The following is a 14,504-nucleotide window of genomic DNA, read 5'->3' as shown; positions in this document are numbered from 1 at the left end:
TCACCTCATCCCCCATCACACTGAACACTGGTGCTCCACAGGGGTGTGTACTGAGCCCTCTCCTATACTCACTCTACACCTACGACTGCACAGCCACTAACAACTCCAACATCATTGTGAAGTTTGCGGACGACACTACAGTGGTGGGTCTTATCACCAACGGTGATGAGACGGCCTACAGGGAGGAGGTCAGCGCCCTGACCCACTGGTGTCAAGACAACCATCTCACCCTCAACGTCGCAAAGACAAAGGAGTTGATAGTGGACTTCCGGAGGTGCAGAGAAGTACACACCCCCATCACCATCAACGGCGCTGCTGTGGAGAGAGTGAGCAGCTTCCGGTTCCTTGGTGTACATCTGGCTGAGGATCTTACGTGGTCAGTACACACAAACAAAACAGTGAAGAAGGCGCAGCAGCGCCTCTTCTTTCTCAGGAGACTGAAAAGATTCGGCATGAACCCCCGCATCCTCAGGACCTTCTATCACTGTGCCATTGAGAGCATCCTCACTGGATGCATCACCACCTGGTATGGCAACAGCACCGCCTACAACTGCAAAGCTCTCCAGCGAGTAGTGCGGTGCTCTGAACGGATAATTGGAGGTGAGCTTCCCTCCCTCCAAGACATCTACAGGAAGCGGTGCCTGAGGAAAGCGGGGAGGATCATCAAGGACTCCAGTCACCCCAGCCATAAACTGTTCAGACTACTTCCATCAGAAGGAGGTTCTGCAGCATCCGGTCCCGTACCAGCAGACTGAGAGACAGCTTCTTCCACCAGGCCATCAGACTGCTGAACACGTCATAGACACCTCACCTCCACTACTGGAACTTCAACATTATGCACTCCATACTGTACAGTAATGCCACTGTTTTGCACATGTCTCAACTCTGTATATTTTTATATATTTTATTTATTGTTTACTCTATTTAATTTGTAAAATATGTGTACACACACACACACACACACACACACACACACACACACATATGTAGAAAAATATTTAGTATACACATCCAGGAATGCATATACTATTATATATTGTACATATATTTATTAGTTTCAGATGTAGCCATTCTTGTATTTTGCTTGTTTACATTATTGTATTTTGCACAACTCTGTTGCTTGTGAAGCTCGCACACAAGAATTTCACTCACATGTACTGTACCAATTTACCTGCACATGTGATGTGACAATAAAAGTGATTTGATTTGATTTGATTTGAAAAACATGTATTGTTAGAAAGTTCTTAAGGTAACTTCTACATGAGTTATTTTGTTGGGGAAAATTATTCATTGTGGTTCTTATGTAAACCAATTATTCATAATTTTGGTGGGAGTGTAAATAACCCTAAATGCTTTTATTGTCATGGTCTACGGTGGGTGGCTGGAGTTTCCATTAGGCTCCTGAACTGACCTGGGATCCGCCCCTGGGCAGGGCCAACTCCAGCTCCTGCACACCTGGAGCCTATTGCAGGCTATCAAGCCAGAGGGATTTAAACCACACATCGATGTTCACTCACTGCCAGTTCGTCATCAACCCATGTTGGTAACAGGTCTTGTGTTTCAAATTCTCGCTGTGATTCATCTTACTAACAAAGACTCTTTTGTGCTACAGTTGCTGTACCCACCCTGGCTCACTCCACCTCCGGACTCGGAATACCTAGTGATCATTTTGGAAATCCCTCTGTGCCTCACCTGCCTGCCCTCCTGCCATCACACTCCATCTGGAGCCCCGGATCTCAGGTCAGCCTTTCCACGCCACTCAGCCTCCCCTGGATCTTCATCATCCCCCTCTCAAACACTCCAGGTCCCTAACTGCAAGTAAGAATTGCTGCTCTTATACTGGCCACTTCTGAGCTGCCTGCACTACCTGCCTAACTCCTATATCCTCTCCCCTCAGTGTGACTGTTCCCCACTCAGCTCCGTTCCACTTCTCAGGCCTCGTTCCCTCGCCCTAGCCACGTTCCCCTGGGCACGCCACACCAAGGCTCCACGTCTCGTCATTTTCTGTCTTTGCCACGTTTCCCTTTTTTTGTTCCCCTTGCACTTAACCGTAATAAACTATTAAATCATCTACTGTCTCCGCTCTGGGTTTCTGCACCTGAGTCCTATTCAGTACCGGCCATCCGTCGCCGTGACATTTATTTAGTTCCTTGCACCTTATTTTGGCACTCATCGCTGTTTTCTACTACCAGCTTCCTCTTCGTGTTTAAAATAGTGATGTGCGATACCACTGATTTCCTTTCCGATCCGATACCAAGTAAAATTCAGGGTGGTATCGACGATACTGATCCGATACCGATACTCTGTACAAAAGCTTAATATTTCATTGTATTTCATATATAATTGTATTATGTAATTGTTATAATAATATAACTTCATAATGATTCAAGGACATCAGACTTACTTGTTCTTATTGCTTAATAATGCAGAATTATCATATACAAATATAAAAAAAAGTTGTGCGCTATTTGAAAACGTTTCCTGCCTGCAGCACTAAAGGACTCCGTGAGAGACGTCTGTCTCGCCCTAGCAGCACCTGTCCCTCTCCTCCTCTTCAGTTCGCCTCAATATAAGCTCATCATATTCTGTGATATGATTTACTCTGAGGTGTTTGACAAGGTTAGTGGTGTTGCCACAGCACCTCACTGTCTTGCCACATGTATCGCAAACCACGTCTTGGCTGTTTGTGGAGTTAAATACATCCACACATGACTCCATTTACGCTCAGCCATCGTTGTGAGTGTGCACTAGTGATGTGCGAATCATGAACGAATCGTTCAATACTCGAGAATCACTTTACTGACTCGTGAATCATGATTCACAAGCCCAACTGACTCACTGACTCATCCCTGTTGCTGTTAGCAAACTAATTTCATTAGTAGAAATATATCTAGCTTATAATTAAAATTGTGGGGGGAAAAAACAACAGCCAGTTTCTTAATAAAAACATTTCTGCTCTGGACTGGAAGAAAAAACCCTGAGTAGAAAGCTCACATCAAGACAATAGCTCCTCGGTTCACAGTAGCATCGCTCTGCTAACATGCTAACAGCACATTTGAGTTACTCACCCCTCCCTTCCTGTGCGGATTCGTAGTGTAAGCGAATCACTCCTTCACTCACCCCCTCCTTTCCTGTGCTGAATCGTAGCATAAGCGAATCACTCACTCACTCACCCACTCCCTTCCTAAGCTGAATCTTAGCATAAACGAATCACTGGCCCTTTCTCAATTCTCAAGTAGGCGAGTCCGTACTCGCGTTCTCGGCGACTCCGGACTTGCCGAGAACGCACGGGAGTACGGACTTGCCGAGAACACGGGTGAGATTAATGGTTTACTGCCATTAAACCTTCAAAACTTCATCAGTAAAGTGTCAGCCTTCATTCGGGGGGGGCTACAATTTCAGATGATTTCAAACTGAGACAGGAAAATGCAGCATTTAGGATCAGCTGAAGGCTTTTCAGGGAATTTTTAGGACATCCTCATAATATTGAATTACAGTAGTCCAGCCTATAAGTAACAAATGCATGAACTAGTTTTTCAGTCTGAGATAGGATTTTTCTAATCCTGCTAAGAAACACCCTATTCATTGTCCTCTGCAACATCCTCTACTTTTGTTTTCAGTCGATATCTTTTGTCTTATCAGAGCAATCTTACCAAGTCCCGATGTACTAAACAGAGGAGATCCCAGCTTTCCATAGATATCTCAGGTGTTAGAGTGAAACCTTTTCGCTGCAAAGACGAAGGAAATCAAAAAAAAGTTCAATGGGATGATTCATTTTTCCTCAGTTCTCAGGAGGATAATCCACAAATGGAAGAAAGCAGTCCTACATTTTGTTTAATATGTGCATTGAAAAACATATCCTGGTCAAAGAAGACTCCGAGGTTCCTCACAGTGTTACTGCAGGCCAAGGTAATGCCATCCAGAGTAAGAATCTGCTTAGATACCATATTTTTAAGATTTTCAGGGCCGAGTACAATAACCTCAGTTTGCATGTAGATTTATTTTTCACAGCAGCTACAGCATCCAGAGTCGTTCACAGTGAAGAAGTAAAATTATTAACAAGATAATCGACTTCTGCAGAGAGTATCTCAGGCAGCTGCTCCGTGTGGGCAGAAGATAACAATGGATCAATTATATCCTTTTTAACTTTACTACAGCACTTTCAGAAACAACTTCAGTTTCAGGTCCCTCTTCTGTGGAACCAGCTTCCAGTTTGGATTCTGGAGACAGACACTATCTCTACTTTTAAGATTAGGCTTCACACTTTCCTTTTTGCTAAAGCATATAGTTACTGCTGAATCAGGTGACCCTGAATCCATCATTCAAGCTGCTGCACATCTTTTTTTTTGACTGGTCGTAGTGATCCACCTGGCATTTTTCCTCAATCCAGGCCTGCTGACATCATGTGATGGTGTGAAGCTCAGGCTGTTGTTTGTTGTCATGGAGATTTGTAATCTTTGCAACTTATTGTCAATTTCACGACTTTTAAAACTGATAAATTCATCCGGTGTGTTGTGTCCTCTTGTGTCTTTTTGTGTTTTGGTGCAGATAAATTTAAAGGTCCGGCTCTGACAGCTCAACGGAAACACTGATGCCAGTGCATATTAAGGTTTTTTTGATGGGTTGTGTTTTGGATTTGATCTTTGGCCCTGAAAGCAGAATCTGCAGGTGAGGTCTCTCAGCTCTGTGAGCCTTTCTTCACTTTTCTTTTTATACTACATTTCCCAGGAAGCACCGCAGCACCATGTCCTCTGAGCAGCCCAGCATCAGAATAATGCCGGAAAATGCGGCAGAGTGGCTCCATGTAAGTAAAACCAAGTCCCTCCTCCTCCCTGACAGGTTGCCATGTAATTGGCTGAGAGCAGCGTGGGCTGTCCCTCCTGGTTCCTGCGGTTTGACCTTTGGTCCACCATCCCAGTATCAATCTGGTTCTCCTGGCTGGTTTGATTCAGTTCTAAGCAGTAATTCCTCATACATACACAGAGACATTCTCACACAAACACACTCACATAGGCTCAGGTCATGATAGTGTCAGAAATTCTGAGTGACTGAAATGTTTTTATTTTAGGGTTTTGTAACAGAGGAACAAATACAGCTCGCATCTGTGGAGCTGGAACAAAAAAGTTTCTATTATCATTACCACTGTTATTATATTTTAGTAATACATGTGAATCGTGTAGTTGTGTTAAAATATTGGAAGTGAACTGTTAAACCACAGCTGTAAGTGTACGGCCAGCATGAATGTTTCTGTGATCAAATACTTATAGTAAATAAAATAACATGAATAAAGTTAACAGTCACTGTGGTCCCAGTGTGGACAGGAAGGAGAGATTGTATTTATTTTATTTTTTCTGATTACTCAAATTCATTGACTTGTATAACTATTTCCTTTTTGTCATAGGACTATACCAAAATAAAAGCTCTGTTACCTTTTAGTTAATCTCATGTTATACTCAGCTCAGGAAATGGAACAATGATCAGATGACTTTTTATTTGTGTTTAAAAGCACAAAGACTTTACAACATGTGAGATTTGGTCTTTGCTCCTGACTGTGACCCACACACCACACGATCAGTGGATTCCTGCTCATAAAGTCAAGTTGAGCTAGTGTGCACTCTGAGCATGTGGACAGATGTACAGGTAACTCAGCGCAGGTAAGTAAAGACCTACATGAGCATAGCTTCTGTAGACCGAGGTGAGATAAGGAGAAGTGTGCAGCTGTCCACATACCCAGCTCAGTCTGATCGATCAATAAGCGATACCCGTTCAGTCAATAATTAACTCCTGTCAGATGCTGTGGCTGCCTCTCTCCCTCCTCACATAGTATTTTTGTCACTGCTGGGCTTCCTTACTTTGACAGAAGCTCCACAGAGACGGAAACATCTGCTGCAGCTTTTTGTCACTGCCTCTGCTCTGCCTCTCAGGTATGAAGCTGCTGCTCTTTCAGCTTCTCTTTGTGCTTGTGCAGCTTTCAGGAGCTTTCTTGAAGTCGCATAGAGTTTCCTGAAGTTTCGGGAATCTTGGAAAACTTCAAGCTGCTGGAGGTGAACGTGGCAGCGCTGCAGAGGAGTGTGTGTTTGTGTGAAGCTGCACAAGTCTCGGTTCAATTCTTCTCTGCAGAGCGGCTGTAATCATTAACATGTGAGCTTCACTGTGAGGTTAGAAAAGCAGCTGCGAGTGCTGACGGTGAACTTTAAACAACCCTCCAAACCTTTAATGAAGCTTTTTATACTTCATTAAAGTTCAGAAAAAGTAAAGGTTCTTCATTTTGAAGCCATCACAGATTCAGAGACTGTCACTCTGTGTATCTCTGCTTTTTCAGTCTCTGTTTACTTTGTGCTGATGATGATGAGGATTACAATGAAGGAAAACAGTTAAACACGCTCACAGTTTGTGGGAGACGGCTGCAGTTATTAACCCTGTCTGCCCTGGAGCTCCTGCCTCTCGTGATATCAGAGCTTTCTCTTGCTTTGGGTCCGTCTGAGGCCCCGGTTGGCATTTTGTTTGACTTTAAGTTTGCTCTTTTCACTCTTGGGTTATTTTGTGTCGTCGGCCTTTCTGAGTGCTATCGTCCTAACAGGAAATAAGAGAACGTTTAATGTTGATGTCATGAGCTCGTGTGTATCGGTTGGGTCACATCCATTCTAAGCTGGATAAACGTTCAGAGAGGATAAAGACATGAAACACTGTAAAAACGTCTGCAGGTCTTTTTTCTCAGGAATGTTTCTGAACTTGTGAATTTTATGCATCGCAGTCACAGCTGATCAAAGTCCCTAAAGTTTGGTTTGCCTATCACCCCTCACATTTCCAGATGTTTCCAGATTTTTCCATCCATTTTATTGATTATCCTCAGTCAGCTGAAGCTCTTTCTCTCTCTTGCTCTCTCTTTTAGTCATGTTGTCCTTGGCCGCCCACTCGCTCTGTGTCAGGGCCACCGGTTACCAACAAAGCCTGCACTCCATAGCAACTGTCATCTCCGGGAACAAAACGTCCAAGTAAGTCTCAACCCACCAGAACGGCTTCTGAGTCCGTTAACTGTCTGACCTTTGACCCCAGCCCTGCGGCTGTGTGTGCAGAATAGTGAGGGAGAGACTGAAGAAGGAGGTGGAGAAGATGGCGAGTCAGTTCTCCGGGTTCAGACCGGGCCTGGTGGTCCTGCAGGTGAGAGCCTGAAGCGCCCCCTTCTGGATGGAGCGATACTTCAAACCGATTTTTTTCTAACAACCTCACAGTGACCTGATCAGGTCGTTCTCTGAGCTCCGCCATCATAACTCAGACTAGACTTTACCCGGGGCTGCTCTCTGCAGTTTACCTGTGCACACCTGTTGTCACCTGTCAACAAAAAGCAGCTTTGTTTTAGTGTTTGTGACCAGATGAAACCAGTCAACTGAACTTTGACCTCCACTCCCAGCTCAGGCTGGAGCTCCTGGTCCTCTCACACAAACACACAAACATGTGACTGCCTCCCATCTCGTTTCTGTTTACGGCAGAGCAGTGACCAGGTGACGTGTGCACCTCAATGATATAAATGACAGAACATTAGAAACACCTGTGACTGCTGAGTGCGTGGCCATCATTTTCAGTCTGTTTGTGAAAAATGGGACAAACCTCCAAAATCTTACAGCAGTTTAACCTGAGGGGACAAAAACGAGCGACCAAAAATCAAAGAAGTTCTGTCAGTAAAATTAAAAACACGAATGATGTAGAAATAAAAAGCCGCAAATAAGTCGGGAGCAGCTCAGGATCCTCCAGGAGGAAACAAACATGTCAGAGAATGAGAAGGATGCAGGATCCTGCAGGATGGCTATTTTTAACTGTATGTGTGTGTCACAGGTGGGAGACAGAGATGACTCTAACCTGTACATCAGCACCAAACTGAAGGCTGCAGCTGAGGTGACCAACATACACACACTCGTTTTCCTATCTTAGTGAAGACATGTAATTGACAATATTTTCCTTAGTTGCTTACCCTAACTGTTACGAACCATCTCTGCTAGGGGTTAAGGGAGGTAACATAAATGAGATTCTCACGGGGAAGATCGGAGTCGAAAATGTTTTATTACAAAAAAACTCAGAGAACTGAAAAATAATAGCAGCATTTACTACAAACAAACAAACAACCGATGCAAAAACAACTTCCTCGCTTAAAGCTTCAACCAGTAGAAATCAAAATTAGCCCCATGGGCTGTAGCACAACTAACATTACTCAAGAGAATCTCAGTCGAGACAGGGATTTACAAACAAGGTTACCAGACAGAAGCACGCAGACTGCACACTCAGTTGAAAACAGCAGACCCAGAATGAATTTTCTTCAGCCTTTTAAATAGGGATGGGTACCGGTGTCCGGTGCCATGATGGCACCGGTTCTGACATAAACGGTAGTAACCAGACCGAAAAGCAGCGCACATTTCGGTGCTTTATTTCGGTGCGTTTTTTTCCTGAGCTGTGATACACTTTAGATTCTAGCCAATCATTTTACGTTTCCGAGGATAGTAGGCGGGGCCAGGTACGTACGTTCTGTTAGAGCAGAGCTACAGATTAAAAATGTCCAAGGCGAAGCGGTCAAAAGTCTGGCTGTACTTCATAGCAAAAGATGCAAACTCAGCAGCCTGCAACAAGTGCTTTAAGCTGATACTGTGATACTGTCAAAGGAGGTAACACCTCAAATCCGATGAAACACCTGGCGACGCATAGCGTTTTTTTTAAAAGCCCAGAAATGCGCCGTATTTGATAGCTTGCCGCGAGACCTCACACCGAGCACATCTACTGCCGGTGGGTTGCCTGTTATGCAACATCTCCCAAAAACACGAAGAGGAGAGTCCTGGCCCCTAGCCCTGCCAGTGTAGCAGAAATGATGACGGATGATGGTGGCAGCAGCCGTTCTTCTCTGCGTGAGTAGCTAATTTACGTTGAGTAGGCTAACCACGTTATTACATTAATGCATGTAAGGTGAGCTAGCAAACATCATCATAGCTACATGCAGCTGTCTTCTTGTTTGATGGCAGATACTCCCTTCACCCTGGCTAAAAAGGCTAAAATGACCAAAGAAAAAGTGGAAAACAGTTAAACATGAGAGGTTTTTGGACAAAGTTTGTGTTTTTTCCATTGTTTAAGCACTGCTTCCAGCCAAGAGTGATACCATATATGCCCCATAGCTGCAGAAAAGGCTAACATTGTTATCTTTTTACAAAAAACAGCTGAACATGAGAGGTTTTTGGACCAATTTTGTGTTCTCCATTCTTTAAGCACCGGTTTGAGCACCGTTTGAGCACCGGCACCGTTTCAAAAGTACCGATTTGGCACCGGTATCGGATAAAACCTAAACGATACCCATCCCTACTTTTAAAGATGCAAGTGTGCCCAATCAGTCACTGATTGGTCTAGCATCCCTCAGCTGGTCCAATAGACTTTCCCTGGAGGTGCAAGCCACAGGTTCCCAGGCAGCCAATTGTCTGAGTGTGTTGTCACACTCAAATTTGCTTGAAGGAAGTCTGGCTCACTTCTTCCAAGGCTAGGGGCCGTAACACTAACCTTAACCCTCAGCTTAAACCTCAGCCTCAACCTAACCATAACCTCTGGTCCTTCCGTACACACACATGCACACACACACACACGCACACAGTGGGCTGATGCAGCTTCACTTTGTTTCCTGCAGGTTGGAATTGAAGCCAAACATATCCGGCTGCCGAACACAACCACGCAGGACGAGGTCTTCATGCATCATCTTCATCGTCATCATCTTTTCTCCGTGACGTGATCGAAGGTCTGATTGGTTCTTGTTTTCTGTCGCCCTGCAGGTGCTGCACAGCATCATGTCTGTGAACGAGAACGCGTGCGTACACGGTCTGATCGTGCAGCTGCCATTGGACTCCGCAAACTGCATTGACACTGAGTTCGTCACCAACGCTGTGTCCTCGCAAAAAGACGTAGATGGGTCAGTGAGCGCATCACTTCCTGTGTTCATCACCAAATACTCATCACTAACACTGTGTGTGTGTGTGTGTGTGTGTGTGTGTGTGTGTGTGTGTGTGTGTGCAGGCTGAGCTGCATTAATGCAGGTAAACTGTCTCGAGGAGATCTGAATGACTGCTTCATCCCCTGCACCCCCAACGCCTGCATGGAGCTCATCAGACAGACAGGTAGCAGCACACTGGGAACATTGGGAATTCTGAGAACATTCAGACTGCTGGGAACACTGAGAACATTTAGAACAGTGGGAACATTGGGAATTCTGAGAACATTCAGAAAACTGGGAACATTGGGAATACTGAGAACATTCAGAACACTGGGAACACTGAGAACATTCAGCACACTAGAAACACTGGGAACATTGGGAATTCTGAGAACATTCAGAAAGCTGGGACTATTGGCAACACCGAGAACATTCAGAACATTGGGAACACTGTGAACATTATGTCATTCGTTGAAAGTGGCGGATGCGTCTCCTGGGGATAAACGGTGGTTAGGTGTAAAGACCTGCTGCAGACACATAATTGTAACCACATGATTGTAAATCTGAAATCATGTGTTTGTTGTTCATCAGACATACAAACATCATCACTGACAGTTCCAGTAAACACCTTTGCCTGTGACTTCCTGTACCTGTGCAGGCGTGTTTGTGGCGGGGAAGCACGCGGTGGTTATTGGTCGCAGTAAAATCGTTGGCGCTCCGATGCACGACCTGCTGCTGTGGAACCATGCCACTGTGACCACCTGCCACTCAAAGACACCTGACCTACCTGAGCAGGTAACAACATGCAGATACGAAATAAATCATGAAATGAATAAAAGCTAACCTAAAAAGCAAAATTAAAAAGTTAAAATTCAAACAAAATCACCTTTAAAATCAAACAGAACAGATTGCCTCCATCACTCAAACACTTCTTGCGTCTGCAGGTGGGCCGGGCTGATATCCTAGTGGTGGGGGCCGGCAGAGCAGAGATGGTGAGAGGAGAGTGGGTGAAGGAGGGTGCCGTGGTCATTGACTGTGGAATTAACCATGTCCCCGGTATCAGCATCCCCTTACGCTTATTGACTTCCTTTTTCCAGCCAGCAGCTTGTTTTTTTTTCTTTTCTTTTAACCAATCAGAAGCAGGATTGTTTCCACAGGAACCCCAGCTGGGTGGAAACAATCCTGCGAGTGAATCAATCCTAAAATGATCTGCAGTGGAAAATATAAACCAATGACCAAGTTTAGCTCTGAGCTTTAAAACTGTAATTCTTTAAAATGATTCACTCTGTGACCTTTGACCCCTGCTACAGATGAGACAAGGCCCAGCGGTAAGCGAGTGGTTGGAGACGTTCACTACTCCTCCGCCAGTCAGAGAGCAGGATACATCACACCTGTTCCAGGAGGGGTGGGGCCAATGACGGTGGCCATGCTCATGGAGGTATTTATTTTATTTTATTTTATTTTATTTATTTATGTTTTTATTTTTGTTTTATTTTTCAGTCTCATCAGATTTTACTCTTTTACTTTTGAGCATTACATACTTTTATTTTTTTATCAAATTCAAATGAAATCAAATCATTTTAGATGCATGAATGACAAAAACTTAAAACAGGTTAAATGATCTCCTCATAAGAGCTCTTTCATCCAATCAGACACAGCTTTTGTGGTTCTGTACATTACCACAATTAATTTTAAAGGAAACAAGTCAGATCCAGTTGAAGTGTAGACTTTCAGCTTTAAGTTGGGTTGAACAAAAAGATTGCATAAAAAGGCGATAAATATTTTTTAACACAATTCCTTCATTTCAGGGGCTCAGACGTAATCTGACAAATTAAATAAGTGAAAATAAAATATTCATTTCTAACTTGGTTGAAAACTTATTGCTGGCACTGACAACCTGAAGTCATGGACATCATGAAGTGAAATGCTCGGTTGGGTTAAGATCAGCTAACTGACTTGGTAATTCATGAATTTTCCACTTTGCTTTAATAAACTCCTGGATTTTGACTGTATTTTTGGGTTATTGTCCATCTGTATTATGAAACACTGTCCAATCAACTGGACTTCATTTAGCTGGATTTGAGCAGACAGTTTGTCTCTGAACACCTCAGAAATCATTTAGCTGCTTCAGTCCTGTGTCATATCATCAATAAACACTAGTGTCCCAGTGCCACTGGCAGCCATCACACTGCCTCCATTGTGTTTTAATCAGAATCAGAATAGTTTAATCATCCCTAAGGAAATTATGTTGGTTGCAACCACTTCAAGACAATAACAGTAACAGGCTGAACTAAATTAAATAATACAATATTTTAGAACAAAATATAAGAAATAGGTCCAATATATACAAATATGACTTTTACAGGAGGAAATTGTGCAAAATGTGTGCATGATGTAGTATGCTTTGGATCATGAGCTGTTCGGCACCGTCTCCCCACCTTTTTCTTAAACTCATCTGTCCAAAGAATGTTTTTCCTGAACTGTGCTGGCTTTTTTAGATGTTTTTCAGCAAAGTCCAGTTTAACCTTTCTATTCATGAGGCTTACAAGTCGCTTGCACCCTGCACTGAACTCTCTGTATTTACTTTCATGCAGTCTTCTCTTTATGGTAGACTTGGATATCCGTACTTTTACCTCCTGGAGAGTGTTATTCACGTGGTTGGCTGTTGTGAAGGGGTTTCTCTTCAATGATTCTGTAATCATCCACCACTGTTGCCTTCCGTGGATGTCCAGGTCTTTTTGCATTGTTCACCAGTGCTTTTTTTCTTTCTCGGCATGTACCAAAACTGTAGATTTTGCCACTCCTAATATTGTATTCTCTAATGTTTTTATTCTGTTTTCACAATTTAAAGATGGCTTGTTTCACGTGTATGGAGAGCTCCTTTGACTGCATGTTTTCTGCTCAAGAAAAATCTTCCAAATGCAAGCACCGCACCTCAAATAAACTCCAGGTCTTTTATCTGCTTAATTGATAATGACATGAAGGAGTTGCCCACACCTTCCCATGAAATAGCCTTTTAGTCAACTGTCCAATTACTTTTTATTTTAAAAACAAGTTGGCACATGTTGAGGAGCTGATACTCCTAAACCCATCATCCAATTTGAATGTGGATACGCTCAAATGAAAGCTGAGGGTATCCACATTATGTCCATGTTCGTCATATAACTATAATTGGAATATGTTTCAGTAAACAGGCAAAAAAAAACCTCTTTTTTGTGTCAGTGGCCAAATATATATGGACCTGACTGTATGCTATATGTGCAGAACAAAGTGAAAACAGTAGAAAACATGGAGCCTGATGGTCTAAGATTTAATAGGTACAAAAGAAAATTGTCTGCATATCGGCTGATCTAGTTCAGTTGAAAATGTAAGCAGCAACTTAGGAAACAAACACACAAATCTGAGGAGTTTCGAAAATGGGGAAATGGGGTGAAAATGGGGGTGGTCTTAAAATCGGAAGATTGGGAGTGTTGGCCGGTCTGACGGTTAATCGGTTCCTATTGTGGTTTTTCTTTAATCGGTTCCTATTGTGGTTTTTCTTTGTTTCAGAATACGGTGCAGAGTGCTCAGCGCTTCCTCCTGAAGTTGAGGAGATGAAACATCGACACTGACGGGTAAAACTCGGCTCAAACTTTCAAATTCCAACCAGGGTTTCCTCTAAATTCATCAGAACTAATTTATTGTCATGATCAGTTTTTGTCACTGAAGGACACTCTGCAACCAAAAAAACTGCACATGTATAAATGATTAAATGTATTTTTGTTTGGGTTCTTATAACTGACAGTTTCTTCACTTTGTTTGTATCCCTGTAGGCAGACAGCTGTGGACAGGTGAACAGCTCATACACAGAGATGACATCGTCAGAATGAAAGCAGAAACACTTCTTGTTTCAGAGGCTGAACTCGTCCGTATTTTTTCTTTTGTCTTAATTTTTTTCTGTAATTTATTTCCTGATCTGAGAGATTTCTGACGTCTGTCAAAGTTTGACTGTGACTCCAGCAGGACCTCAGAGTTCAGACGCACTGAGCTCGATGAGGCTGTGGGTGCTGCGCTTTCCTGCAGTATTAAACCAGGTGTAAGTACATGCCCAGCATTTATTTATTTTCATTCTTTTGTTACTTTGATTTTTAAATAGTAAAAATCTTTTACCTTCTTGTATAAAAAAATCTCTGACAGTAACAGTTTCTGTACTTTCAGTTTAAAAGAAGTGATGGATAAGAACTCCGTGGGGCTTTTATTGTGAAAAGCTGCAACTTTGACTCAATTGAGCTTCATATGAACGTCCTTGCATTCAAGGATGTTCATATGAAGCTCAATTGAGTCAAAGTTGCAGCTTTTCACAATAAAAGCCCCACGAAGTTCTTATCCATCACGTGTTCACCTTCAAAATCATCAGCAGCTTTGTTTGCTCAGGGATCAGAGGTTGTTGTCATGGAAACATCGTCAGCTGCTTCCTGCTGGCAACTGAAGTCAGGCAGACTAACCAGAGATTTATGAAGGATCAATGTATTGGTTATTGGCAGAAAAGATCATATAATATTATTTTATTAGA

At 43.1% G+C, this 14,504-nt stretch overlaps 1 protein-coding gene and 1 long non-coding RNA gene across 3 annotated transcripts; both read left to right on the top strand.

Annotated features, from left to right (window-relative positions):
* Window positions 1-1,370: 1,370 nt before the first annotated feature.
* Window positions 1,371-2,026, top strand: LOC146558549 (uncharacterized). Its single transcript, XR_014888757.1, has 3 exons — window positions 1,371-1,539; window positions 1,613-1,818; window positions 1,898-2,026. It is a non-coding gene; the product is annotated as an uncharacterized LOC146558549 (long non-coding RNA).
* Window positions 2,027-5,836: 3,810 nt separating this feature from the next.
* Window positions 5,837-14,231, top strand: LOC146558548 (C-1-tetrahydrofolate synthase, cytoplasmic-like). Of its 2 annotated transcripts, XM_085247890.1 has the most exons (12): window positions 5,837-5,924; window positions 6,893-6,995; window positions 7,077-7,161; window positions 7,834-7,893; window positions 9,656-9,709; window positions 9,798-9,934; window positions 10,039-10,139; window positions 10,611-10,747; window positions 10,897-11,008; window positions 11,263-11,390; window positions 13,502-13,566; window positions 13,765-14,231. In XM_085247890.1, exons 2-11 carry the CDS (start codon window positions 6,895-6,897, stop codon window positions 13,547-13,549), a joined length of 963 nt encoding a protein of 320 aa, XP_085104016.1. In that variant the 5' UTR covers window positions 5,837-5,924; window positions 6,893-6,894; the 3' UTR covers window positions 13,550-13,566; window positions 13,765-14,231. The 2 variants fall into 2 exon arrangements, with proteins under 2 accessions (XP_085104016.1, XP_085104017.1); XM_085247891.1 differs by lacking the exon at window positions 7,834-7,893.
* Window positions 14,232-14,504: the final 273 nt, after the last annotated feature.

This window comes from Mchenga conophoros, linkage group LG15 (assembly GCF_057382185.1).
Source record: "Mchenga conophoros isolate Kocher_MC1m ecotype Shallow Benthic linkage group LG15, M_conophoros_male_GT1.1, whole genome shotgun sequence".
Lineage (NCBI taxonomy): Eukaryota > Metazoa > Chordata > Actinopteri > Cichliformes > Cichlidae > Mchenga > Mchenga conophoros.
The sequence above is the reverse complement of the archived record's forward strand: the minus strand, read 5'-3'. Positions and strand labels throughout refer to the sequence as shown.